We start from the raw sequence: 27,164 nt of genomic DNA, 5'->3' as shown, positions 1-27,164 counted from the left end.
TTTGAGATATTTTCTGCCTGCGAAAATTGGCCCATAATTGGATCATTGTTTTATCCATCAAGCTTTCCATTACCGTTTGGGTTATTGTTCCGATTTTACTAAATGTGTTACAAATTGTACCCTACTTAAATGTTTCTTTTTAATATACAAATATAAATTTACGTAGTTTAGTAAGACTAACATAAAGATGTTTTTGTGTTAAGTGCATCTATTAATATAATTAATACTTAGCGATATCAACCCACCAATAAAATCATATTCCTTATGGGAGTTATGATCATGGAAGCAGCGGACCGAGCGCACTGCGGCGACCTCAAATTAAAAGGATAACTCATTTTATGTGATTTTATCAAATACGTAATTTGAAACACAATGGCAATTTTTAAAATATCATTATATGATTTTAGTTAGCAACGTGCGATGAATTAACGTAGAACTTCCGAGTCATGTTAAAGGAACATAACCGCATTACTCCGTGTTCAACCACAATATTAATTATAAACGCCTATTGGTATATCCTCTACATATAATTATGTTTATATTTAAAGCTATGACAAGATTCCACAAAACTAAACAATTTTAGTTCTCAGATTCATATAGCAACAATAATTTATAAAACAACGCGTATACAATGTATTTAACAAAAATATTAATTATCTTAAGTATAAGATGTGCTCATAATGTGTTTCATTATCATTACTTTAATATATTCGTCATTATTCTAATTACTCAGAATTGTAATCTAAGTATAATAATTGTTAATATTAAAAAAAACTATGCTAATATTTTTTTAAAATATTAACAAAGAATAAATAATCGGATGTACAGTCGTTGAAGGTGAATCGCACGCTCGACCTGTTGCGGGTACGTGTCAGGAATGCTAACAGGCAGATCAGATGCCATTCCTCTTCCAGGACGACTCCCTATTATTACTATCGACGACATATTATTTGAATGCCATTTTTGCCGTTTATGTAGAAAACAATATAGGTTCCTCCATACAAATGTATACTACATAATTACAGGATACTAATAATTAAAATCTCCCAAAACATTTCAATTGATCTTCATTCTATCTATTATAAACAAGTTTTGTCAAAGATACTCATATTTTAATATTAAATAAAATCAATATTGTATCATATTCTATACAACATTTCAGAACCTACTTACTTGCTGCAACCACTTTCTGAATTTAGGGAGTTGGATATTTATGTCTCCCATTATTGTGATACCTTGTTCACACACGATTCACCGGCTATTCATTGATTGACCCAAATTGTCTAACAATATCGTTCGATGAGCTTTGTGACCTAAGACTACCTACTTGCATAATGCATCGCTTAGCAGTTTGAGGTATAGCTCCGCGTTACATTAAATTTACAAGTTATAGCTATTATTTAAGCGGCAAAATGTATCAGTTTATGTAAGAAAACAGACCTTGGTGCTCTGAGGGCAATCTTTGATTTTCGTTTGAGTTTTATGGCGTGTCGTCTTCGAGCACGAGCGACGGCGCCCGCGAGCAACGCGCCTTGGGAGTCATATTCGCTATCTTCCTCGCTGGAAAGTCCTTCGACTGGCACGGGCAGGGCAGGGCACCTAGAGCTACCCGCTCCACCTCGGCCCGTGCCCCAAGCGAGCATAGAACTTCTAAAAGATCTGAGTGCCTCCGTTGTACAGGCCCTCTCGTTTCGCTGTTAGAATGCAACAACATATCGCCGCGCCAGTTCACCAACGTATCCCGCGGTATATTCCAATCACACACAGTAAACACCATTAACCACGGTAAATTGTAAAGGAATGTCCTCGAATGACGCAACTACACTTTGTCACAATGAAGTTAAATAATTGTCTACCAGTCGTGAGACGCGACACAAAAGCACGTGGCCGGCGTTTCTTTATGTGGCCGGTATGCGCGCGCAGACTCCCGTCACCATTATCACAAAACAAACATGTTGGTATCTCGCGCACACATTAGCGGCGAACTGAGGCCCTGAACATCCGATCGTCATGCATGTGTCTATCATAAGGTGATATCACCTGCGCTATCAAATAAATGAGCCAATTCATTGAAGTACGTATTATAGTGTTATTAGGGTCATAATGTAAAAATCGATCAGAATAATGTTTGAAAGTATTCTAATCCCTACGAAGATTTATTATAATATAAACATTTTCAGTAATAATTAAAGGACGATAGACAGAAAAATTTAACAGAGTTCGGACTCACGGAGTTGACATTGGTCGAGTCAACATCGCGTGACCTTCAAAGTGGAATGTATTTAAATAGATACACATACACTAGAGTACCTATGGGACTGTACAATGTAAGTATTTATTTTAGGAAGCATATAAATATTTATTTGCTTTTATTCTTTGAGGATGTCTTAAAACTTTATTGTTATTTTTTTGTCACAGAATTTGTATTTCGTTGCTTAATACAAAAGTTTTTTTTCTATTAATCTACAAACTCTTCGACTTTTAAGCACAAATCACATAGCATATTTATTTTAAGTTACGTTTAAAATTAATTAATTATTTTGTCCAAATAACACTTCACTTTACACTATTTCTTAGACACAATCGAGTATATTATGACAGAATTTATAATGCTCGGTACGTGCTAGGTTGGGGGAACATACACGTTGACTAACTATACTCAAGAGGGCCTGTCGGGCCGGAGCAAGCGCGTGCGTCGCTGTTCCGTCTCGCAACGTGACATCGACGTAAGCGCCGAAATAGAAATACTTGCTATCGTCGCTCTGCAAGGATCTGATCGCATTAAAGAAGGATGATTTATACATGTGTTTTTTGAGTTCCACAATGAACTCACTCTTCTCAAGAGTCTCACTCTCACAGTTACAATACTTTAAATCAACAAAACGGTTTTAATTTTTTATTTTAAATTAAACAAACACACAAGGCAGAAATTTTTGAAAAAACAAAATTTATTAAGGGTTTTAAATTTACAAACTCATAAAGTTTTTAATTATCTTTTAACTCACAACTTAAATTTTTTTCATTGTTCAAAAAATGATATTATAATCAATAAGTATATCTACTTAAAAATAATTCACTGTTTATTTATTGTTTATATTATTTGTTAACTTTATAACGTTCAATTTTCGAATGGTATAATTATAGAATCGAATTTGATAATCTTTTGTATATAATTATGTATGTCGTAGAAACACAATATTTAAACAAATTAAAGTCAAAATAGTATAAAGCGTATCATCATCGTTCAACAAAATTATTCAATAGCTTATTCCATTCATTTGAGGAGAGCTTAGTAGGTTTAATTATAATGCAAGAAAGATGGATTTGGTATAGCCTGTTCCAACCACAAGAGGAGTAGGTAAATACAAATTGTTTATTTGTTGTTACCTTGACATCGAATTGACGCGATATCATTAATCGAAATCTTGATTAATCTATGATATATCTATAGTAAATATTCTATGGATTTATAAACAATGACGTTTTTCTTCTTGTTGTAATTGGAACTTTGGAAATAAAGTTAAATTATTTATAATTAGTTAGGTTGAATAGTGATATATTTTAAATAAAGGTTAATTAATCAAGAACAGTAAGGTTTGTTTGTCTTTACTCCTTCTTCGATTGGAATAGGGTATAGAATTAAATGGCCGCTTACCTGATGCCTATCATTCTTAGGCATAGGTAGTTTTAGAATTATAACTTAATGAGGTACATAAAGTTTTTGCGACTTCGACATTCAAAAATATAAATCGGTTATATATATATATATATATATATATATATAAACTGCATTTTATTTAGCTTTCCAGAAACTTAATAAACATAATAATAAAGAGTACAGATGAATACGAGAGATTTTTTAATGTGGCAGGACGACGAACAAATGGGACACCTGATGGTAAGTGGTCACCACCGCTTATATATGTTGGCGATGTGGGAAATAATAACCATTCTTTACATCGCCAATACGCTACTAGCCTTGGGAACTGAAATGTTATGCCCTTTGTGCCTGTAGTTACACTGGCTCACTCACCCTTCAAACCGGAACGCAACAATAGTAAGTATTGCTGCTTAGTGGCAGAACCTTTGATGAGTAGGTGGTAACCACCCAGACGGGCCTGCACAAAACCCTAACACCAGGTAAATTATATTTTATAATGCCGCTGGAATACTAAGGGACTAAATGTGAATATTATTTTAAAATAACTGTACAATTTCTAAGCTGTCCTAATTTATTTGACGAACAAAAAGGCAGGCACTTTAAACAGTCTTTAATAAAAATTATTTATGTTATTTTAGTATGTTATTTCCATTTTATAGCACCGGTCTGGTTCAAAGACATTCAAACGTGTATAAACAACCGAGCAAACAATGATTGACTGTAACAGGTCTAGACCCAAAAATAAAGTGTTACAACGCGAAGCAACGAAGCGCGCGACATTTTCGCATGGCGTACTGAAGTGCCGCCATTCGCCAACACATCTGCCAAGAGATAACTCTATTTATAAACAATAGTAAGCGCGTGATCAAACACTTTAGCATGATGGGCTATTTTAATCACAATAAATACGATTTAAGATAAACACGGAAGAAAATAGCTTCGTGCCTCGTTTTATCTGGCGCTCTACGATTTTAATTGTATAACTAGCTGTTGTCCTCGGCTTCGCTCGTGCTTAAGTAGATAAATGATTGCTTAGAAGTCTGTGATTTTAAAGTAAGAAGCATGAAATGTCATTCTGATTAGAAAAAGTATGTTAAGGGTTTTTTTTATATTTTTAGATTGATGATTATTGTTTTAATAATTATCAGTGAACTTAATCCCTGTAGAGTAAATCCCTGTAGTTTCACTTAATATATTTGACTTTTGACAATTAGTGACAATTGTTCCGGTCTACAAAATACCGCGGCATCTATCCATGCCGTTGGATATAGTTAATACTGTAAATAAGCAAGCTTTTCAATTTTATTTTAATCTATCAAACGCAGATTAAACAAAACTACACCTCACTGAAAACTTTATTTATAATTAATAATCGAAGTTCCTCTTTGTAAACGGTGGCGGGGCTGTGTGCGAGCCCGTCTGGGTAAGTACCACTCTTTAATCAGATATTCTACCGCTAAACAAAAATACTTAGTATGATTGCGTTTCGGTTTGAAGGATTAATAAGCTAGTGTAACTACAGGCACAAGGGACATAAAATTTTCATTCCTACGGTTGGTGGCGCATTAGCGATGTAAGGAATGGTTAATATTTCTTACATCGCCAAAGTCTTTGGGCGGAAATGATCACTTATCATCACGTGGCGCACTGGCCATTCGCCTACCTATAATATAACAAAACTATGTTTGCGGTATTTCCTTTTGGGGCTAAAATTACTAAGTTACTCGCAGAGATCACTCTGGAGCTGGCAACATAATAACTGTCTATGTGATAACAGTTCTTACTAAAATCAAGTCGGCCATGTCGTTAGATTGTCATGAGAACTACATACTTTGAAATCGAATGGATATGTTCTCATGGATGGTATTCTTGGAATAAAAACTATTTCTCGTCGAGTACATCCTAAAATAAATTGTAGGAATTGAGGTTTAGCTTCAATACTACCAATTAAACGGTACACATGACAAAAATGGAATACGTTTTCTTTACTAACTTTAAATACCACAGTGAAGTTTTTATAAAAATAAATATTACTTGCACCTCCCAAGGAGATATTATGTATAATACAGTATGTATTTCAAGTTTATTTAGCGAATATGACATCCAACATACAAACGTTCTGACAATTCAAACCAAAAATAAAAGAATCCTCCTCCTCCTCCTCCTCCTCCTGTTACGGTGGATTTTTAAAAAACTTTGAAATAAATGTTTATATATTCAATCAACAAACACATATAGTAAATTTCAAGCAGACCATACTATTTCTTTTCATTTTTATACTAATGTTTCCACCCTGTTTCTCCCGTTTGGGGTTGCATTTCTAAAAACGACGAAATACGTATGCATTTATTTTTTCTCAAAAGCTTTAATATGAAATATAATTTTATCTATTTTACCCTCTTAGGGGGTAGATTTTCAAAAATCGCTGAAATATATATTTATTTATTACTAACTAGAACCTTATATGAAAGTTCATGCCTCTAACTTTGAAAATGACGAGTTTTCATACAATCATTCATCCCTTATTTTAACTCTTTAGCGGTGGAATTTCCAGAAATTTATTCCTTAGTCGGTGTATACACTATAAAATATATCAACCGGCAAAATTTCAAGTTTCCAATCCCTGTGGTTTAAGCACTGCATTGATGAATCAGTCAAGATAAATCATTATATGTATAGATAACAACAAAAATATATATGTTAATGTCAGTATTTTTGAGAGGTTTATATAGAATATAATCATTTGTTTGTATTATGGTCATAATAAGTTTTGTACCTTATAATCCCAAAAACGTATTGAACATTTCCTAAACTGTGGTAAGAAAGTTGGAAATTAAATTTCTGGAGAATATTTAAAGCCAAAAATTTAGGCAACGAAATTTTTGTCACAAATTTAAACGATTCAATTAAAATTTTTTTTTAAAAAACATTTTTTTATAAAACAAAGCTAATAAAACACATAATTCGTTTCCTTTTTTTTATGTATTTCAACAGAAATGTTATCAATTTATGAATAAAACTATCTCACGTGATTAATCTTTTCAAAAATACAAAAGATATTGTATTACAATTTATTAAATCGATTTACTGTTAATAGTTTTAGTAGTTTTTGAACAATTTTATATGGTTAATATTTCTTACATCGCCAATGTCCATGGGCGATGCAATGGCATGGGCATTAAAATCTGTCCACTCTCTCAATCTATACGCACAAACTTTCCCATTAATAATATTAGGTAATAAAATACAAAACAGATACCTTACTATTTTCAATATAATACTCAATACAAGTTAAGTTATATTTCATTATTTTTACAAATATAATATTGCTCTTATGTATGTTGAATTCAGAAGTTTGTTGAAGATGAAGTTACATAAAGTTTTACATATATTACGTCCTGTATAAGTAATGTACGTTGTACAGGGAATGATGTTGCACATCGATTTTTCTCTTCCTATCATTACGAATTTTCTATTTAGAAAAAGAAACAAAGCGTTGTGTAGTCACTTATGTATTTATACTTTATTACGATAAACGAAGAACATACGACAAAAATAAATACAGAAAAAAATAAAATAAAATGGTGCGCAAAGGTGGTATCATCGCTTGTAGTATAAATACTACTGGTATATTATGTTTATTAATGAAAATACATTTTGTTGGTTAAAATTTAAAATCACCTAATTAAATAAAACTCAGGGAGCCATTATCGTATCCGAATATTATCATTTATTATCTTTGTAAATATTGATGTAATTTTAAATTAAAACTGCTTAAAGTTATTTTATTAAAGCTTATTTTGAAATAAAAAATTGGCATTTGTAAACATTTGAATATAAATGCATTCGAAAAAAGATCACGATTATTATGGAAGCATCTGCGTTGTTTACTATTTAAGGTCGTTATGAATTTGCGAAGTTTGAATGTGTGCCTTCACTGTTGAGGCTAACGTCAAGCGGACAAATTACATTAGATCTAATGTAGACTAGGCAAGAATACCTCATCGCAATATATTCACTGAATCTATACAGCCATACAAATAAATAAAATTGTAGTGTCAGTCTATGTTTAAAAATAACTGCCTCTTTTTATGACGATATAGCTATTGCGAGTTACCAATACACAAAACTAAATACACAATACACAAAATGTCTATAAATGGCAGATTTTGAAGGAGTTTCGTTACAAACTGAATTCCACATAGGCTAAGCCGCGGGTTTTGCTTGTTTGTTTGTTTGATTTATGTGAATTATACCAAGTTATAAAAATCTCGTTTTGTCCTATATTTATTATTATAATAGTTAAAAGTTGAAATCAAATTACTTTACAATTAATTTTATCGTTACAGAACGTATTCTGAAATAAGCCGTAGCTTATTTAATAAACTAGCGACGGCGATTCTTTTTCGAATATAAATATTTGATGATTCACGATAGACTGAACTTTGAACTTCGTTGTCGATTATAATATTTAGTCGTTTGGAACAAATTGCGAAAGACGTGTTCTTGAATGAAATACATACATAGCTGTTTACTTACAGCAAGCCGGATTTTAAAGTAAGCCTTAAGCAAATTAAGCTTGTGGCTTCACCCTTGAAGGATTAGCAACTTTATCTAATGCAACGTCATGCACAGCGTTGAGATTATCAGAAAATTCAAAAGTTTAAAATACTTAACGTCACAAATGTATTAGATTTTTTTTTATAACCAATACAGGCCATACAAGTAGTTTAAACTACAGCTTTCAATGTCAATACGCTGTTAACCTTGAGACTAATGATAACATGCTACTTGTGGGGAACACAGAATGTATATTATATAACTTTATGCTTCCATAATGTCTACAAATAAAGTGAAGGGGGGATTTTTTTTATCGTTATAGCCGTGTATTCAACTTTATTTGCGCACCATCGTTATGTAGGTACATACATGAAAATAGTTTTCATATTTTTTAAAGTGTATAAAAGTCATAGCTAAAACAACGTTTCCTGCCGATAATCCTGTTACTTTCAGGTGAAGTAATTTAAGGAGATTTAACTTTTTGTTAACGAGTAGGTGATTGCATAAATATTGAAAAATATTGTACATCATAAACTATACTTCAATGTTATGTTTGTATAAAATAGTTTTTAAAAATGTATAATAATCTTATATATAAAAATGGATGTTGGTGTCAGATACACCAACATCCATTTTTTGACACTGTTTGACCGATCACAATGAAGTTATAAATAAATACATGTGCACGGAGGATTTTAAAAAGCCGAGATGGCCTAGTGGTTAAAACAAGTGAATCTTAACCGACGATCGTAGGTTCAAACCCGGGCAAGCACCACTGAATTTTCATGTGCTTAATTTGTGTTTATAATTTATATTGTGCTTGACGGCGAAGGAAAACGTCGTGAGGAAACCTGTATGTGTCTAATTTCACAAAAATTCTGCCACATGTGTATTCCACCAACCCGCATTGGAGCAGTGTGGTGAAAAAAGCTTCAAACCATCTCCTCGAAAAAGGAGAGGAGGCCTTAGCCCAGCAGTGGGACATTGACAGGCTGTTACTGACTGAGGATTTTAAACGTTCTTGTGTCTCGCCACTAGATGGCGCTGCAGCATATCAACTTCTATACTTTTTAGCCAGTCGCCATTACAATTGATATACATTTGAACACGGAGAATAATTTAGCGTTAGTCGTATAGCTTATAAAAAATTCAAGAGGTTACAATACCCCTACGCATGCCGGACAGTAACAAGTGACATATACACTTTTTGTGGCCGTCGCGATAGACTCGGCAGATGTAAAACATCGAAATTGACGATTATTAAAACAAAAATTTTATAATTAAACAGGTAAAATAAATATAAACAAAACAAACGATTTGTTGTTATAATAATATTAAGCAACGAAATGTGCAGTGCCCGCGCCACGGCAATATAAGGTAGTAGAAGGCGGCAGACAAGGAGGACGGCATAAGAGAGCGTCGGTCAGCCACATAAGGCACATAATTTCTTAATTCAAAAAGTTGTAAGGAATTATTAAAATTTCTTAGTTTAAAATTAGTTTAAAATTTATTAGTTAGCAGGTAACACTTTTGCCACTCTGCGTAACTATTAAATATGGTCGTGCTCAATTGTGGGAAGGCTTATAAACAGGGCTGATTTATTATTATTCAGATAACGCTTCTGCACGCAACTTCTACTATTATATAAAGACTGAGACTTCTACTGATATATACTGATACCGATGATACTATAGTATTAGTATTAATATCAGCAGAAATTATTAGCAGTCCTTAAATCATTTCATTTATCAGGATAAAATATCCTTTGTATTAAACCAGATTATAAGCCAAATTCAAGTCTGTGTGCCAAATTTCATAAATCCGTTTAGCAGATTTTGCGTGATTGTGTAGCAAATATCCAAAAATAAAAACTTTTATATTTATGATTTATGTATAAGTAGGGTTAGTAAGATTCTTTGACTATATTTCAAACTAGCCGTGCCCGCGGTTTCACCTGCGTATAGCTTAATGAAATCACTAAGAGCAGACTTATAATATTTTAGTTTATACAAAATTTTATACAATACAGACAGAAGTTTACCAGGTCCCTGTTACCAGGGAGCGCCGTGCGTCTCTGACATACGAGCGTTCGCTGCAAAAAAACTGACTTGGGTCCAGAATAAGCTGAACACTATTTAATATGATTGATCATATAGATCTGAACTCAACTTACACTGGAAGAATCTAAATCTGGAAACTGACCATTTTTAACTTTTTTTTCTTCCTATAAACTTTAAAAAATCATCATTTTACAGACTATCATTTATACGCAAGTCAAGTTTCAGCCAAATCAACTGAACAGTTATTTTATAGCATTTTTATCGACTAAATGCTCGATGTGATTATTTAAATTGACATAACTTTTTTATTTATAAACCGATTGAAATAATACGAGCACTATAAGTGAAGTTTGCCAAAGTTTGAAAAACGCTAGGTGCGTTTTTCTCAGTTAAGCCGTTTCTAAAATTAGCGCGCACAAACACAAACAAAACAAAAAATTTAACAATTATTGTTTTGGGTTCTATTGCGTTTATAAAGACCCCCGATAATAATTTTACTCATATACTTTCCAAGTACTGCATTCAGTTGTCAATATGAGTCGACCAGACAGTATTTCATTTATGATTACAATGCTAGCAAGATTTTACCTTCAATTTTAACTTAATTATTATAAAACACTTTTAAATAATGAACTCAATACTGTATGACCAATGTTTTAAAATTTCATTAAGCTATGGAGAAAAACGAGAAAAATTATATTTAATTATACTAGGCCACCTCAAAGACAAGTTCTCTTTTATTTCTTTTCGAGTATATATTCTGTGAGAAATAAATACCTTAAAAGAAACATTTTATGGGAATGTTTTAATAAATTCAAAGTAAGAAATGTTAAAATATCCAAATATTAAAAAACCCATTACAATAGTGAAAACGTAAGGCGGAAAACGGAACAATTTAACGTTATAAAATATTTTTAACTTCTCATTATCTTTTATGAATTTCTAGATCAGATAAAATGTTTGTGGTTGTTTTTGTGTACATTTAATCGTTTAAAATGTGTTCAAATTAGGTTGTTGCTTATTTATTCAAAACAAAATTAAACAATAATCGCATAGTAAAAACATAATCAGCTTAAAACACAAAGTTATTTGCATAGTATAATATCATAGATAGTAAAATATGAAAATATATTTGAGGTTTTTATTATGTTAACTATAACACTTGAAAAACTCCTGTTATGTATTAAAAGCAATTACTTTTGCGAAAAATATAAAATTTATTATCATATAGGCTGTTATACAGTTAATTTTAAAGTTACTTTAAAGTCATTTACTAATAGTTTTACTGTTATTTTTATGAATTTAAATTAAATTGCAACTGTTCAATTATTTTGATGTAAAATAATAATAATGTTGTTTAAGAATTTATGCTTTTTTTATCTAATGTAGTAGGGCTAAATCCTCCTTACCTACATATAGAATCCCAAATCAATCATGAAGTTCGAGATATTTTGAAAATGTAGTAGTTCATTGAACAGTACTTCAAAATGTCCACGAGGGAATTCAATGATTTTTGTTAAACAAAAATGCTTAACAAAAATCATTATGTTAATTTTGAAAAAATATTTTTATAGAAGTGAAATTTGTAAAAGAAAATTCTTATAGTTATTTTTAATTTCCCCCGTCACTTGCAAGCCCAGCATCAAAAGAATGAGCAAGTAATTAATGCAACCCGTATCTTATCTTTATTATTACTAAACTATTATAAGAACTTGTTTGTGATATAAAAAAAATAATTTAAAACATATATTATATCACTGCTATTAAGATTGATCATCGTAGACCGTTGCTACGATGAGAAGGTACTTAGCAGATGTTTAGATAAACACTGACTTAGCTCTTTCTGACACTATTGATTTGATATTCGAAAGAAGAAGACACCATATTTGAACAAACAAAGGTAAAGGTATGCTAGTGCTTAAGTGTATGTGCAAATGCAGGGGCACTCTTCATGTCCTGACTCTCATAATCCGGTGATCAGACATGATTGGGACATGTACAAATTCAAATCACACACAGCTACGGGAAATAGATTAAATTATTTTAGTAAATATATAAAACCTTTCTGGTGTAGAATAGGTTTTTATTCTCGTTAAATAAAAAATATTTATTACATTTATATGAAAAGAAATTGACTACTTCTGAAAAGTAAAACACTTGATTTGACTTTTTTTTATAAGCAGTGTTCAAATTACTGTTAATCTGTTGTTATTAAACAACAGAAACACATATTAAAATCATATAGCAGTTATGTTCATCAGTTTCTTAGCACAACCACAAGCGTTCAGATACACTACTGCTGGTTGAATGAGATATGTCACAATAATGAACGAATTAAAAGATCCTCAATAAACAATCCATCCTACTGCCCATCAGAGTACGGAACATTGATGGATGGTCATCCAGTAAAATAACGCATTTATACTTAATACTAAAAAGTTTCAATGTAGGTAATACGAATGTTATATTTTTTGGCATAAATATATACTTTACCCGTTATGCATGACATTAATTTAATATTATTGTTAAATGGTATTTTTGTGTACCTATGTAAAATAAATAATGTATAAAGCTTATACCCAAGACGGTTTCAAATATTGTTTTTCTTTCTCTTAAATAAGCAATGAGTTAAATGATAGACAACTGCGTGGATCGTAAAAGCCACAGCAACTTTTCTCATTTCAAAGTATCGTTACGTGTAGTACTTACACTTCGTTTTTTGGTGTTACAACATAATTTATTTAATAATCATGCACATAAATAAACGTAACGCCTTTTTATAATAGAACTAAATTAATTAACTTAAAAGCGGAAAAGCACTTTTCATATAATATGAATACCACCATAAAATATTAAAGCGGAAGAGAGGAAATAAAAACAAAACGTAAATAAAAAGTTTTTATTGTAATTTTACAAATTAATTAACTTACCTGTTTTCTAGTGTTTGTAGCACCACAGGACTTGGTTGGGCTTCTTCGGGTACTTGGTAATTATGTTGCGGCGCAGCTTGAGTTGAAGTCAGCGCAAGTGCCTTGTAACGAGACTGTTCGGCTGTCGGTAAAACGATATCCACTGACCGCGAACGCAAACTTGATCCCGGTACTGTCAAATATTCGCCGCCTTCGCTTAATTCTTCGGCTCTTGCACCACCAGAAACTTTTGAAAAACAGGAATCTACAGATGCAGCACGATCACGTTTTAACTCTGGAACGGCTAAATAAATGTCATGGACTAAACTATCTCTTGGAGCATTGTTAGCACCTTGCTCCGAGGCCCGGACGTTCTCTAATGAGCTGCCAGTAGGTTCAACGAAAAACGCTTCTTGCCGTGATATGGAACGTCTTCTTTGAGTAAGTAACGGTGGTTCATCGATGGGTGGTTGAAGCTCAAAAGAAGGTGCACCTGGTGAAGGTGGAGGAGATTGCGGTGCTGGTGGCAATAATGTTCTTGTTGTATAAACAGGCGCGAGCAGAGCTCTTGGCGCCTCAATATCGCTATCATCATCATCGTCATCATCGTCTTCAGCTGAGGAAGAAACTGGCGGTCTTTCAGGTGTGGATCGTTCTTCACTGCGGCGCGCCAACCACGTTTCCATATGTCGACAGTGTACACATGGTGGTGGCGTACCCTTCCCAGATCGGCGCCGCGACCAAAGACGCGGTACCTGTCATACAATTTCACAAAATTAATTGTGTTAAGTTACGTGAACGTCTAAGCGTTTAATAAATAAATATAATTTTATAATAACAAAGTTTGTAGTATTGACCATTGCCTAGCAGCTCAATAATTTATTTTTTTACCTCCAAGTATGTGCCCGAGTCATCAGATCCGGCGGAGTCAAAGGAACGACTGCGCGCGCCTTGCTGAGGCACAGCAAGAAGTGTGCTTGCGCCTGCGCCGCGCGCTGCCTCCAATTGTATCTCATCGAATGACGCCGACCGGACCTACAAACGTCCGAATTTTTTAAATAAAAATAGTACATCCATACTAGTTTATCACAATTTGATTAAATAAACAACGATGATGGAAATCAGTGTTACACACATACAATTAAGAAGTAAATACGTAAAAAAACGTATTTAGTTAATGTCTTATGCTCAATTTACATATTAATAAATATTAAGTATAAATTATTCGCACACTATGCTCGATTAATCCTGGCATAAAAAAAACATAAACATTTCTCTTTACAGAAGTTGCCTGGAAGAGATCACTATAAGTGATAAGGCCGCCTTTGCATATTATATGTTCTACTTACAATTATATGTTATTAAATGTTTGTAAATTGTGTGCGATAAAGGATTTATAATAATAATAATAAAAATCAACACAATGAAACATAACACAATGAACAACAATATTTAGTATTGTTGTTTACCGTTGAAGGTTTAGTCAACCAGTGTAACTACAGGCACAATGGACATCACATCTAAGTTCCCAAGGTTGGTGGCACATTGGTGACGTAAGGATTAAGTAACTAGGAGCGCCAAGGCTCTATAAGATTTCTTACAGAGCCTATATCAACCGTTAAATAAGAAATAAATAAAATGCATACAATTGTCTTTGGATAATAGTAGATTAATAAATGCGAACACGCTTTAAAATTAAGCAGTTTTACATTAGTATTTTTAAATACACAAAATAAGTTTATGTCCCCTAAGTTTAAGCAATCATTAAAAATATCAGCGGAATTTTATTTTTGAAATGAATAGCTTGCCTGGTATCTAGCCGAGATGGTCCAGTGATAGAGATTAGAACATCTGAAGCTTAATCGAAGATTGAGGGCACAAACCTGGGCAAGCAGCACTGAACGTTCATGTATTTAATTTTTAAATATTATATTATTTGTAATTATAATGCTTGGTGGTAAAATTAAACACCGTGAGAAAAACTGCACATGTTCGATAAAAAATTGTCACTTCTGTACCATTGGTGCAGCTTCTTGGAATAAGCTCCTAACTGGAGAAAAGGAGGTGCCCTTACTCCAGCAGTGGAACATTAACAGGCTGTTACCGATTTGCCCGGTAATCATTTATAGACTTTGAGAAGAGGGAAGCATGTAAGAAATACAACTGATTCCTTATAGAAATATGTATGTTAAAACTTTAAATAAAATCCTCGACTAATACAAAGAATAAATACAAAGTGAAAAATAATGAAGCTGATCATAACTGTACAAAAAGGAATTGAGTTATAGAACTTTAATTTCATTTTAAGCTTGTAACTAAATACATTTTTGCGACAACTTCTCACTTTTCAATTTAATTCCCCCAACTTCGCAAAGGTGCATTCATGTATAAACATCTTTACTAATAAATAAGGATACGTTTTTTTGTAATGAAAAGCCTACTTAATTATAAAATATAAGTTTCATGTATGTTACATGAAACTTATATCAGACGATGCAGTGCTTCGGAGAAGTTATTATATAAGTAGTTGCGATTTGCAGTTTTTTTGTATTCAATTTAGACTATTGACGTGACAAGCGTGAATTTCGTGCGTTATAATATTAAAATAATTACCAAGCTACCTACATTTTTCGTTTCCCTTTTTACGAGTATCGTGTACATGATCTTTACGCTCCCGAAATTCGACACTTGGTAGAACAAATTTTGTGATTGCGACGGAAATGGGGAACAGGAAGCAGGGAGCAGCGCTCGCTTTTCATATTAATTACATTAAATGTTACAGACGATTGACGAATAAAAAACTCGTTTTTATATTATATATAAAAGTATGAGCTTCCTTAATAAACTGTTTTAATTTGATATATTTAAAATTATAATTTAAAAAAGTATTTGTTTTTACATGATTGCCCAAAAAAGGAGTGTAATGTTTTTATATGTGTGAGTGTTATATCCATTGACAATGGCTATATTTTTTTTAGTTTATTGGCAGATTGATTTTTTTTTTTTAATTTTTGACATCGTCGTAATTAGTTAAAGTCCGGCAAGGATATGTTGACGCGTCTCCAAAAACAAAAAATATTGAAATCTTGTTAATTTTCATATAGCCACTGCAACAGATAAGATAATTCCTAAGCGTAATATCTGATGGACTAAATTTTATGAAATATATTGTATAAATAGTAAACAAATACCTAGTACAGTAGTTGTTTATGTACTTTCTTGTGAAAAATATCTGAAGCAACAACCAGTAAAATTGTTATACCAGGGAAGAATAGAAAAACCAAGAAAGACAAACTATTGTTTAATAATCTTTGTATCGATATATACCTACTATATTGATTTCCATCATGACGATATGGAGCGAAAATGATGTGAAGGAAGACTTCGTTATGCGACATTTTGATTTAATTATTGCAAAAAAAAATTATAGATAAATAACCTGAAATACAATTTATGATTTTCTTTATATGAACCATTCCCTAGAAATAATAACTAATATATGTATTAAATTATATTTATCGGTCATATTTTTTTGTAAAAGCTTTAATTACAATTTGCTAACTAACTCATGAATATAATAATAATATATGTAGTGCTCGATAAGTCTACATGTTCTAAGATAATAATAATTAATATAAAGTAATTGATGTTTTTCAATCTCAACAAAGCAGGCAGGCGAACAATGAACTGAGGGCTAGTAAGTAGTCTCGCCCATAGGATATCACAGATCTTGGCACTACAAAAAGCTTAAGCTACTTTTTGTTTTTAATATAAGTAATTATTATATTACTTACAATAAAAATAATATAAGAGATTTTCCATGTGATGTTTTGTTAAGTATGTCCATGAATAACCATACGCCACATGGCTACTCTACTGCTACGTCCGGGACTCCTGAACTAACTAAGTGAACATTAGATTTGCCCCTGAATTATACATGACTTTATTACTTGGCTTCACATCCACGTACCGTATTAACGTCGTCTTCATTAACTAATCTTATAATGAAATGAACTTTCTTCAATAACTTCTTTTTCATAGTACAGAACGAATTAAAATTTAAGGCTAAGCGTTAAAATAAAATTAAATACGGTTAATTTTTTTTAGTGGGTTTTTCATTATAAACTAGACAAAGCATTAGAGAGATCATTCGTCACAGGAAGAATTTGGTTTGAAGTCAAATTTAAGATTTTGTTTAAGTAAGCGTACTCAAACAATTTTATAACCAAAATGCATAAACACAGAGACATTCATTAAATTAAGAATACACATGAACACAGACCTAAAAATTAAAAATCGAACTCCAGGTGTCTCAAAATTTAAATACTTCCGGACGTCCGTTTCAATTGAACAAGATTAAAAATACTAATTATTATACTTTTTAAACGGCATGTTGTTTTGTTTAACCTGTCTTAGTTTGTTGATTGAAAAATTAGTAAATATATGTATATTGTTTTTTTTTTTTATAGAATGGGAAGGTGGACGAGCATATGGGCCACCTGATGGTAAGTGGTCACCAAACGCCCTTAGACATTGGCATTGTAAGAAATGTCAACCGTCGCTTATAGCCAATGCGCCACCAATCTTGGGAACAAAGATTTTATGTCCCTTGTGCCTGTAATTTCACTGGCTCACTCACCCTTCAAACCGGAACACAACAATATCAAGTATCGCTGTTTTGCGGTAGAATATCTGATGAGTGGGTGGTACCTACCCAGACGAGCTTGCACAAAGCCCTACCACCAGTAAATACAGTACATTTATAATATAGTACATTTATGTCGTATTTATCTCAAATAAAAATTAAGCCAAAGAAAATGTTAATTCGTAATTAAACAGGTATCAAAAGTAATAAATAATATCACTATTAATGTATTATTTATTATTCCTATTTAATATTTATAACGTTTACCACTATTTTACCTTTTTTTAAGGAAAATAAAAAGTATTATCAAGTCTGATCCGGTCAGTAGTTCAGTTAATTAGAACTCTATCGTACTTCAAGTGTTCATAATTAAAACAATCAGTAAAAAATCATTAAAATGATTACCTAGGAGTGGCTTATTTCGTACAATTTGGAATCAATAACCTCGTTGATAGAATAATTTAAAAAATCTCATAGAGAAAACGGTTGACTGGGAGAAGGTTAAAGTTGAACCTCACGGCGCAAAATGTTACACTCAAATAGATTCTAGTTAATGGGACGAGTTATGAAACAATAGTACCGTAAAGAGACTTAGTGCGAAACATACTATGTCTAGTTTAATTTAAAATAATATTCTGGAGCTTCTTTCTTTATATACCTTAACATCGTTATCAATGTGAATAAAAATTATTATTTATATTAGATTTATACAGAAATATTGGTAATTTCAAATGAAGGTCTAATTTACGTCAAGGTATTAATTAAAATAAGTAAACTGATTCATTGGTTACAACTTTTTCAGAATTCACTAAAATCCACATAGAATTTCACTGGAAATAATTTAAGTCAGTTTGATTCGATCGGTTGTATCGAATCGATGGCCTATATCGACAACTCCATTGGACTTTCTGATTTTTTCAATTTCTCCTTTACTAAGACTTTTTTAAGAAACTCGGAAAAACAATAAGATAAGATAGCTGTACCTTCAGCTAGTATTTGACTTGTAACATATGCTGTTTTGTGTAAGGTACTTATATTTTCTATAATTTTTAGTCGACTTCAAAAAACATCGTTGACACGATTTTTTAAAGTGTATACTAGGTGACTTCATCGAAGATTTAGTTATTATTTTATCTAAATTACACATTTCGGTGTTATTTAAATTTGAATCATCAAATATCCTATTACAAAGGTTGATTACTCGAATATTGGTTATTTCAATTTTCATTTCATGCGATATGTACGCAGAAATCAAAATATATATATACTGTTGCGATTTAATAACATGATTCGCGAAGCAAAAAAATGGTTTAATAACTTACGAAGTGAGGCATGAAAAATTTATGAAAGAGAATTGAAACCGCAACATTTTCTGACATTATCAAGCAATTAATTTGAGTTTTCTTATAAATTTAAAAATAATATAGATTTATCATTTTGTTTCCGTTTTAAAATATTGTTACCATTTTTGCCGTCAGTTTAACTTTCCTAATAGACTTGTATAAAACTATTACTTGGGTTAAATTACATCTTTTCTTTAAGACCAAGGCATATATATATAATTTATATAATTAGACTTCCTTTTTTTTTTTTATATGCCCCGGAATGGCAAATGTCTCTACTCCACCTGATGGTAAGTGGTAGTAGAGTCCAAACGCGACGACGGCCAGTACAGATTCGATTCGCAATGACAATCAATAAGTCACAAGGCCAAACGATGTCCGTTTGTGGCTTAGATTTGGGCACACCATATTTAGCGCATGGACAATTATACGTGGCATGTATGTATATTCTCGGGTGGGCAAACCATCGAGCTTATTTGTGTTGGCTAAAGACGGACTGACAAAATATATCGTACACTCAATTGCTCTTCGAAATTAATTAACTACTTTAGGATAAAAATATATTTCTTTTTTTCACTTTACATTTAACTTTTAATCAAACAATGAATATGTTCATTACATTAACGAAATATATTGAATAGGGAAATGAATAGTTGGTGTTTTTTTGTTTTTATCGGCGGTCATCGTTTTATTCCTATTTCTTACATAGATCGCGTCCCCACACACAATAAATTCGTTACTTTTTATTTAAAAACCAAAATATTCTGTAGATATAATTTGTATGGCAGAACAACGTTTGTCGGGTTAGCTAGTAAATGGTAATAATCTCTTTTGATTCAAGTTGTGTTAGATCTGATCTTCATTTTCCTTTATTCTGTATTTGGATAGATTGATTAGTATTATTTTTAAATCCCAAGCTAGCTGGCTGTTCCTTAAAATAAATAAATCATTAATGTAATTTGTATACAAATAACCCAAGACAAAAAGATAATGATAGTTTTAATCATCGCCGTCAATCTTAATTCAAAGTTTTTCGAGCAGGAACTTTCTAGGCTCGCTACACAGGTATCTCTACACAGATATCTACTAAATTATAAAACTGAGATAACCCAACAAACGTTGTTCTGCCATACAAATTATATCTACTGAATATTTTGCTTAGATAGGTATACAGATAGGCTACGCAGATTATCCAACTGCAAAAAAAATGCATACCTTTTTAGCAGAATGCCTGGCTTTAGGAATTTTATATCATATGTGCGAGGGAATGATTTGGTCTCAATCTATATCTATGTATAATTAATTATTAAACAAAAGATTTCGAAGAAACAAGAGACATCGAAGAATATATAAAAAAGGAAAAATATAATATTAAATCTTTTATGATATACGATCGTCAAGATATTTCTATATATCTTATTACAATATTGACATTTCTTTAACATAAATTCGAATTTTTTAAAATGCAATTTTAAGCAGCAATCTCGGAAATATTAAAATATCTTTGAAAAGAATGGAAAGTTCGTACGATAAGTTAGACAAAGCAGCGCGAGACAGCCGCTAGATACAGACAAGATATGACATAGCGCTGTACCTAATGACAATAATATTTGCGTATAGAATATAAAAGAATATGTCCTATATTATCTTCAGTAGCATGACTTACATATTACCCGATTACATCGAAAAGCTTGTCACAATAATTAATTCACATAACATTAATTCTTAATCTGTCTGAAGGATTTTTGCAAATTTTTACTTTGAGGAGAGAAATGGATGGGGTGGGATAACTTTGTATGAAATTATTTGTACTTTAAAAATAGAAGCATGAAAACATTTTACCAGTGTGCAATGTACAAAATTAAATAAAGCATGAACAACTATTTATACAATATGTTCCAAACCATTGTATCTGAGATGTTATGCCTTTTGTGTTTGTAATTACATTGGCTCGATCACTATTCAAACCGAAACCAATTAAACACAGCAAAACAAAATTTTGATATTTGGTCCCAGAACAATTAATTACTGGATTGCCGAGTGTAAAATTCTTTAATGCATAAATCCTTTAAAATATATTGAGAAAAAATATGTGTACCGATGTTTTATTTTATTTAATACAAAATAAATTATATACCTTTATGATAAAGATTAAACCGAAATTTAATAATATTTATTGTCATCGAAATTGTAAATTCAAAAAAAATGTACCTACTTAAATATTGTACACTTTTGTACCATTTTAATCAAATAATTTACTTAGACCTTATTTAAGGTTAGTTAGATGTCAAATGCATGTTTCTCGACTAATATTTACGTTCAGATAAATGTGAATCTATAAGGTCCAGTCATGTTGTACAAATATAGAAAATCGATATGAACGAATGCATTTAGCACAATTTATACGAGTATACGGTTTTAGCTTATATATATTTGTAAGACTACAGAAAAATGGCGATATAAAATTCATTTCTCAAAACCAATCTAAGAAGGAAGTCATACCTATAATAATAATAGGAGAATATTTTATTAACAAGTGCGTTGTTAAAGCGAAGCGAAACGCAACGTTTCTATATAAGCTATATAAGCTATGTACGGTACTAAAGTTAAAGCTCTTGATCTCATTGCTTCATACTTAAAAGTCAAAGAGTTCAACAAGTTTTCATGAATGAAATTAAGTTTTTTTAAAAATAATATAGGTAGGCGGACGAGCAAATAGACCACCTGATTTTAAGTGTCATCGGGCGGTGATGTTCACATTGTTACTGTAAGAAATATTAACCATTCTGACTGATAAAAAGTTATTGGGTAAATATGTCGAAAATTTCTTACTAGCAGCTTGGAGTCTGGTAGTTGGAAGTGTGTACACTTCCCTCCCCGTTGGTCCTCCACCTTAACTCTATGCGGTTGTGTCCTGGTTGTGTTATGAGAGTAAGCGAATAGAGATTGCACCTGTGTTTGCACAAACACTTGTGCACTATAATATTTTCAACACAGATGGCCAGACTCCCTTAAGATTGACTGCCGTGGCCGAGAACATCATCATTAACCTTTCGTTACATTGCCAATTATAATTTATCATTAAAACACAATCAGTACTACACTGATCTTAATGTTACCCAAGCTACAGTGTTTTTAGGAATCACATTAGATTCGAAACTTCAGTGGAACCATCACTGATCATCTATAATAGGAAGACTCAGCTCCATACGCGGTTAGAAATGTTAGATAAATAAGTGATATTGACAACTGATATTGACAAAAGATTATAAATAGAATCTTGTAGCTCGAGAATTCTTTTGGGATATTTTTAATAAAGTAGGAATACTTACAGTTGCGTTACAATATATTTACAACAATATTATGAATATTCATATAATAACATAATCATAGAATTAGTGATAGTCACTATATCTATGATTACAAGAAGTAAGAATAAGCTATTGACGCCATGTTTCTTACTCCGAAAAGGTAATAAATCCTTCCTATGGCAAAATATTTGTTTTAAAAAAAAAATCCGCAGATATTTTTAACTTTGCTGATTAATTAATTTAAATCGTTTGTTAAAAAAACATAATACAAAATTATAAAAAAGCGTTAAGTTAGTAGTTGTTAACTTTTAGAAAGAATATATATCAATTTAAATATCTAAATAATATGTATTTGATTGAATTCCCTTATTTGAAATGTAGGAAAAGAGTAACCACTAAGTTTGTTGTCGATTTTTCTCGGTAGAATCTACATTTTTTTTTATATGCCCCGGGATGGCAAATGTCTCTACTCCACCTGATGGTAAGTGGTAGTAAAATCCAAACGCGACGACGGCCAGTACAGACGGGAAAAACGTTGTGCACTAGCCGCCTTCGCCTTGCCGGCCCGCAAGATGCCTCTTCACGCCTCGTTTGAAGGAACCCGGGTTGTAAGAGGAGGGGAACACGTGAGCTGGTAAGGAATTCCATTTTTTGGTAGTGCGACAAAGAAAGGAGTTGCCAAATTTCTTTGTGCGCGATGGAATTGATGTCACAGTTAGGCGGTGACATCGAGAACCAGCTCGCGTGGACTTAAGAAGGAAGGGGGAACCGGTGATAGCTTTACATTTAATATAATGTTGTAAAATAACAATTCATAAGTTCTTATAACAGCCTACTTGAAAAAATTATATAATGATGTGATTTGGGTAATGAAAAGGTGTAGAAATAGAGGTGAGAGAGGGAAACTTGAATGTTTCTTATAGTAGAATTATAACTATGAATAAGTTTTGCCTCCTAATCCCATACATTGAATTTTCCATGGTCGCTATCTTATATCTATTAAGATCATAATGGGTTCGAAACCATCACGATTTTGATAGAGACAGTTTTCATAGTTTAGGTACGCAATATATTTGAAAGATTTTATAAATTCACCTGCTTGGGCACTTCAAGGCTGCTCTGCGTCTTCATGTCCTGGGGAGTCGGTGTACGGGAACGCTTGAAGGTGGTTCGCAGTCGCTGCATGGCGGGCGGGGCGGGCTGCAGCGCCGCTCATCTCGCGGGCCCGCCCCGCCGCCCGCTCCGCGAGCCACTCTCAACACCGCTGTTACATACCACAGATCATTGAAAATTATGATATATAAAATGAATTGTTATTTATTTAGCTTTAAAAAATGTACATCTAATATTACTTCATTCTCAACTAGCTTCAAGTACTATAGTAATAATAAAAACAATAATCATTATAGGTCAAACTACTATACCTACATCATTTACTTTCTAAACAAATTAATTCATATTAAACGAACAAATTCATTTCTAATTATATTCATTAAATATTTTAATATCAAATAAAACTGATCACTGCCACGATGTTCGAATTCAATTATCATATGATCAACGGTAAAAAGTACAAAACTCCAAACGTTAACACTCTTGTTTCCTTTTTTGCTGTAAATATCTGAAATATTTTATGCATACAATAATATGATGAATGTGAAACTAAAAGTTGTATAAGTCACGCATGTTGCGAGGACAATCAACGTAAAATATTCATAACTTTTCCTACCCTGAGCTATTTACTTCAACAAGTCACCTGAATATGGAAAAGATAAAATTGGTACGAATTTTTACCGGAATTTTTCACGACTGCGACAAATCGAGGCAATTTTCATTTAGTCTAAAAGTGCGAAGAGAAATGATTGATCGATTTTTCACCTTCAGTTATACAAGTTAAATTGTCTACAAAAAGTATTACGCAATTGGACGAAAATAATTTTAAAATACAGCTACATACTATTGTTTCTTTATAGATAAAACAAACGTGTTTTTCTTTGATTTTGTAATATTTTTAAAAAGTAATATTTAAATGGGTTTTGTTTATTATATTTTATTGTAATCTTCTGTTCATTAGCCAACTGCTGCAAGAGATATAGTGCACCAGTGTCGGCGTATTCTCACAGTCTGTCAGTAAAAAGGTGCAGGATCAACGGCTTGGTCTGATTTCCGACGCATAGGTTGTTGTTGTTGTTGTTGTTGGTTGGTAGGTAGCACTGCATACTTCACAACTCCGGGCTGCTACTTGAGGGTTTTGGCAAATCCCCTGCTATTCTATTGGTTGAACCCAGGATTTCATAACTTGTAACTTAACAAGCCACCCTCAACTACCGTAAATGTTGAAGTACAACTTTCACTTATTAGAAAGAAATTCTACCATTAAAATTCTCATCTTACTTATATTCATTAATATAATATGTTGATACTCATATTTTTTACTCGATTTTCCGCTCATATTTATATTACTTTAATATTGGATATGTATTTAAGATTTATAATTATATTACATACTTACCCAAAATTTTAAGCTATACTAACGATACGAAAATTACAAGAATATTTTTAATTTAATAGAATCTTAGCATACAGTGTACGCAAAATAGATAAACCTAGTATATTAATCATATTTAGAATTAAGTCAACATAACTTTTATGTTTAAGCCGTAACTAAGGTGTAATTTGAGGAGAAGGTTTGGAGCTTATTCCACCACTCAAAAAAGGGAGAGGAGGCCTTAGCCCAGCAGTGGGACATTTACAGGCTGTTACTGTACTGTTACTGTAAGGTGTAATTTATACTTAATAAGGTAAAACGCTAAAAGTACAATTTAATATGACTCTCATTAAAAGCAAGTAAGGTTGAAGGTGATTTGTAAATACACGTAAATTTAATGGCGATGTTAAGCATTTTATTATTCTATACCAACATCGTATATAGTTAAACGTTTAAAATTACAGTCTTAAAATAAATATTAATTTTTACGATAAATTGTTATTTAAAAAGAGATGAAGAATAGAGCATATCAGCTAGTCGCAAGCTCATTTAGTCCGTTTTAGCCTAAACACACTTATTATTATTATAACGAATTGGATATTCATTTTAGTTATAATAAGCATCGCGTGTTACTGCTAATGTTATATGGTAAATTCCATATTATGCATGACCTGATGTAATTAAGAGCCGTTACTCACCAACCTGTAGGTAATTTTTTTCCGAAGAAAAAATAATGTAATCATACATATGAAAGGAAATAAATGCGACACTAATCAAATTTTTCGAAATTTTTATCGCATTTATTAACCAAGATGGCGATATTTTAATCTTGATATTTGAAAAAAACAAGCTCGTAATTCACGAAAGTTCTTCAAGTATATGAAGCAATTCCCATTTCCTTGTAATACTTTTTAATAAATCAAACCATATTTCAATTAAATCTACTCAGTATGGTTAAAGAATTATAAACTTTGATTTTTCGACTCTAAAAAAGTAAGACTTATATAAAATAAGTTTTAATTTGCTGTGATTGATTTTATTTTCATGTCTTTGGAAGTTTAAATTATTTCTTTATATTTTTTTTTATTAAATTTAGAACTACACTCAAGCAGTTTGATTTCAATATTGCCGTTTATTAAACGTTGTACTTTGCAGGTTGCTTTTTTTCTTTTAAATGTCAAATCGTTGATGACAGAGGGAGACATATCGGTGTTCAAAATCCTAAAACCTGCATTCTTAGAATATTTTATTAAAAATTGTCTGTAAGTAAAAGCTTGACTCAATTTTTCCAATTTAAATACCTTGGACATATACTAACCACCAGTCTCAAGAATGATAATGACATTGAAAGGGAGAGGAGAGCATTGTCAATAAAAGCTAAAATGATTGTCAGAAGATTTGCGCGTGCGTCAAGGGCTGTAAAAAACATTATTCCGCGCTTACCGTACCTCTTTTTATACATGTAGTTTGTGGGCTAATTATAAATTAAAATCATACAATTCTCTTCGTGTCCAGTACAATAACGCCTTTAGATTGCTGATGGGGTTGCCTCGCTCTTGTAGTGCTTCAGGGATGTTTGCTGAAGCGAATATAGACTGTTTTTACGCATTAATGCGAAAAAAGCGTGCATCCTTGGTTCACAGGGTGCGGGCCAGCTCAAACAAAATTCTAATCATGGTTGCTAAGAGACTAGACTGTATATTTATAAACCGCTGTTGTAAAGTTTCAGCTGGACCAGTACATTGTGTAAGTAGTAGATAGTAGTGTTTATTTTATTTTATTTTTTGTAATTTTGTATATGACAAGACTTTGTTACTTGAATAAATAAATAATTATTATTATTATAATTCTCTTTGTCACAATGATTAATCTTTTATTTGGCTCGTGTCAATATTCATTCAAAGAGCTGACTAGTTACTTTAACTGTGACAAAACACATTTGCCATGATAAAAAATGCGACGTATTTTGTTTTAACTGGAATTCCTTGCGTAAAGAGACTCAATTCTAAAATAAAACTTTAGCACACATCTCCCTCGGGGCTTGAACAATTAAATAAAATCTTTGCTAACATTTTGTAACAATGTAAGAGATTAAGAAAACGTTTGCTTTGAAATGAGTAAGTATTTTCCTTTTACTGTTTAAGTGAAAAATATAAACGAGTGAATACATTTTTAAATGTTCTCTTA

The 27,164-nt window shown here is 31.9% G+C and overlaps 1 protein-coding gene across 5 annotated transcripts in view; it reads right to left on the bottom strand.

The window, feature by feature from the left end:
• Positions 1-27,164, bottom strand: part of LOC126768244 (eye-specific diacylglycerol kinase) — a 142,621-nt gene that overhangs the window by 73,251 nt on the left and 42,206 nt on the right. For 4 of the 5 annotated variants that reach the window (XM_050486245.1, XM_050486246.1, XM_050486247.1 and 1 more), the window contains exons 2-4: positions 23,585-23,753; positions 14,082-14,225; positions 13,212-13,945 (exon numbers count right to left, since the gene is read on the bottom strand). In XM_050486245.1, coding sequence (XP_050342202.1) covers positions 13,212-13,945; positions 14,082-14,225; positions 23,585-23,674 — 968 coding nt within the window. In that variant the 5' untranslated portion in view covers positions 23,675-23,753. Of the gene's footprint in view, positions 1-1,440; positions 2,648-13,211; positions 13,946-14,081; positions 14,226-23,584; positions 23,754-27,164 lie in introns of those variants that run through there. The other variant, XM_050486249.1, reaches the window with a different exon arrangement.

Source organism: Nymphalis io, chromosome 4 (assembly GCF_905147045.1).
Source record: "Nymphalis io chromosome 4, ilAglIoxx1.1, whole genome shotgun sequence".
Lineage (NCBI taxonomy): Eukaryota > Metazoa > Arthropoda > Insecta > Lepidoptera > Nymphalidae > Nymphalis > Nymphalis io.
The sequence above is the reverse complement of the archived record's forward strand: the minus strand, read 5'-3'. Positions and strand labels throughout refer to the sequence as shown.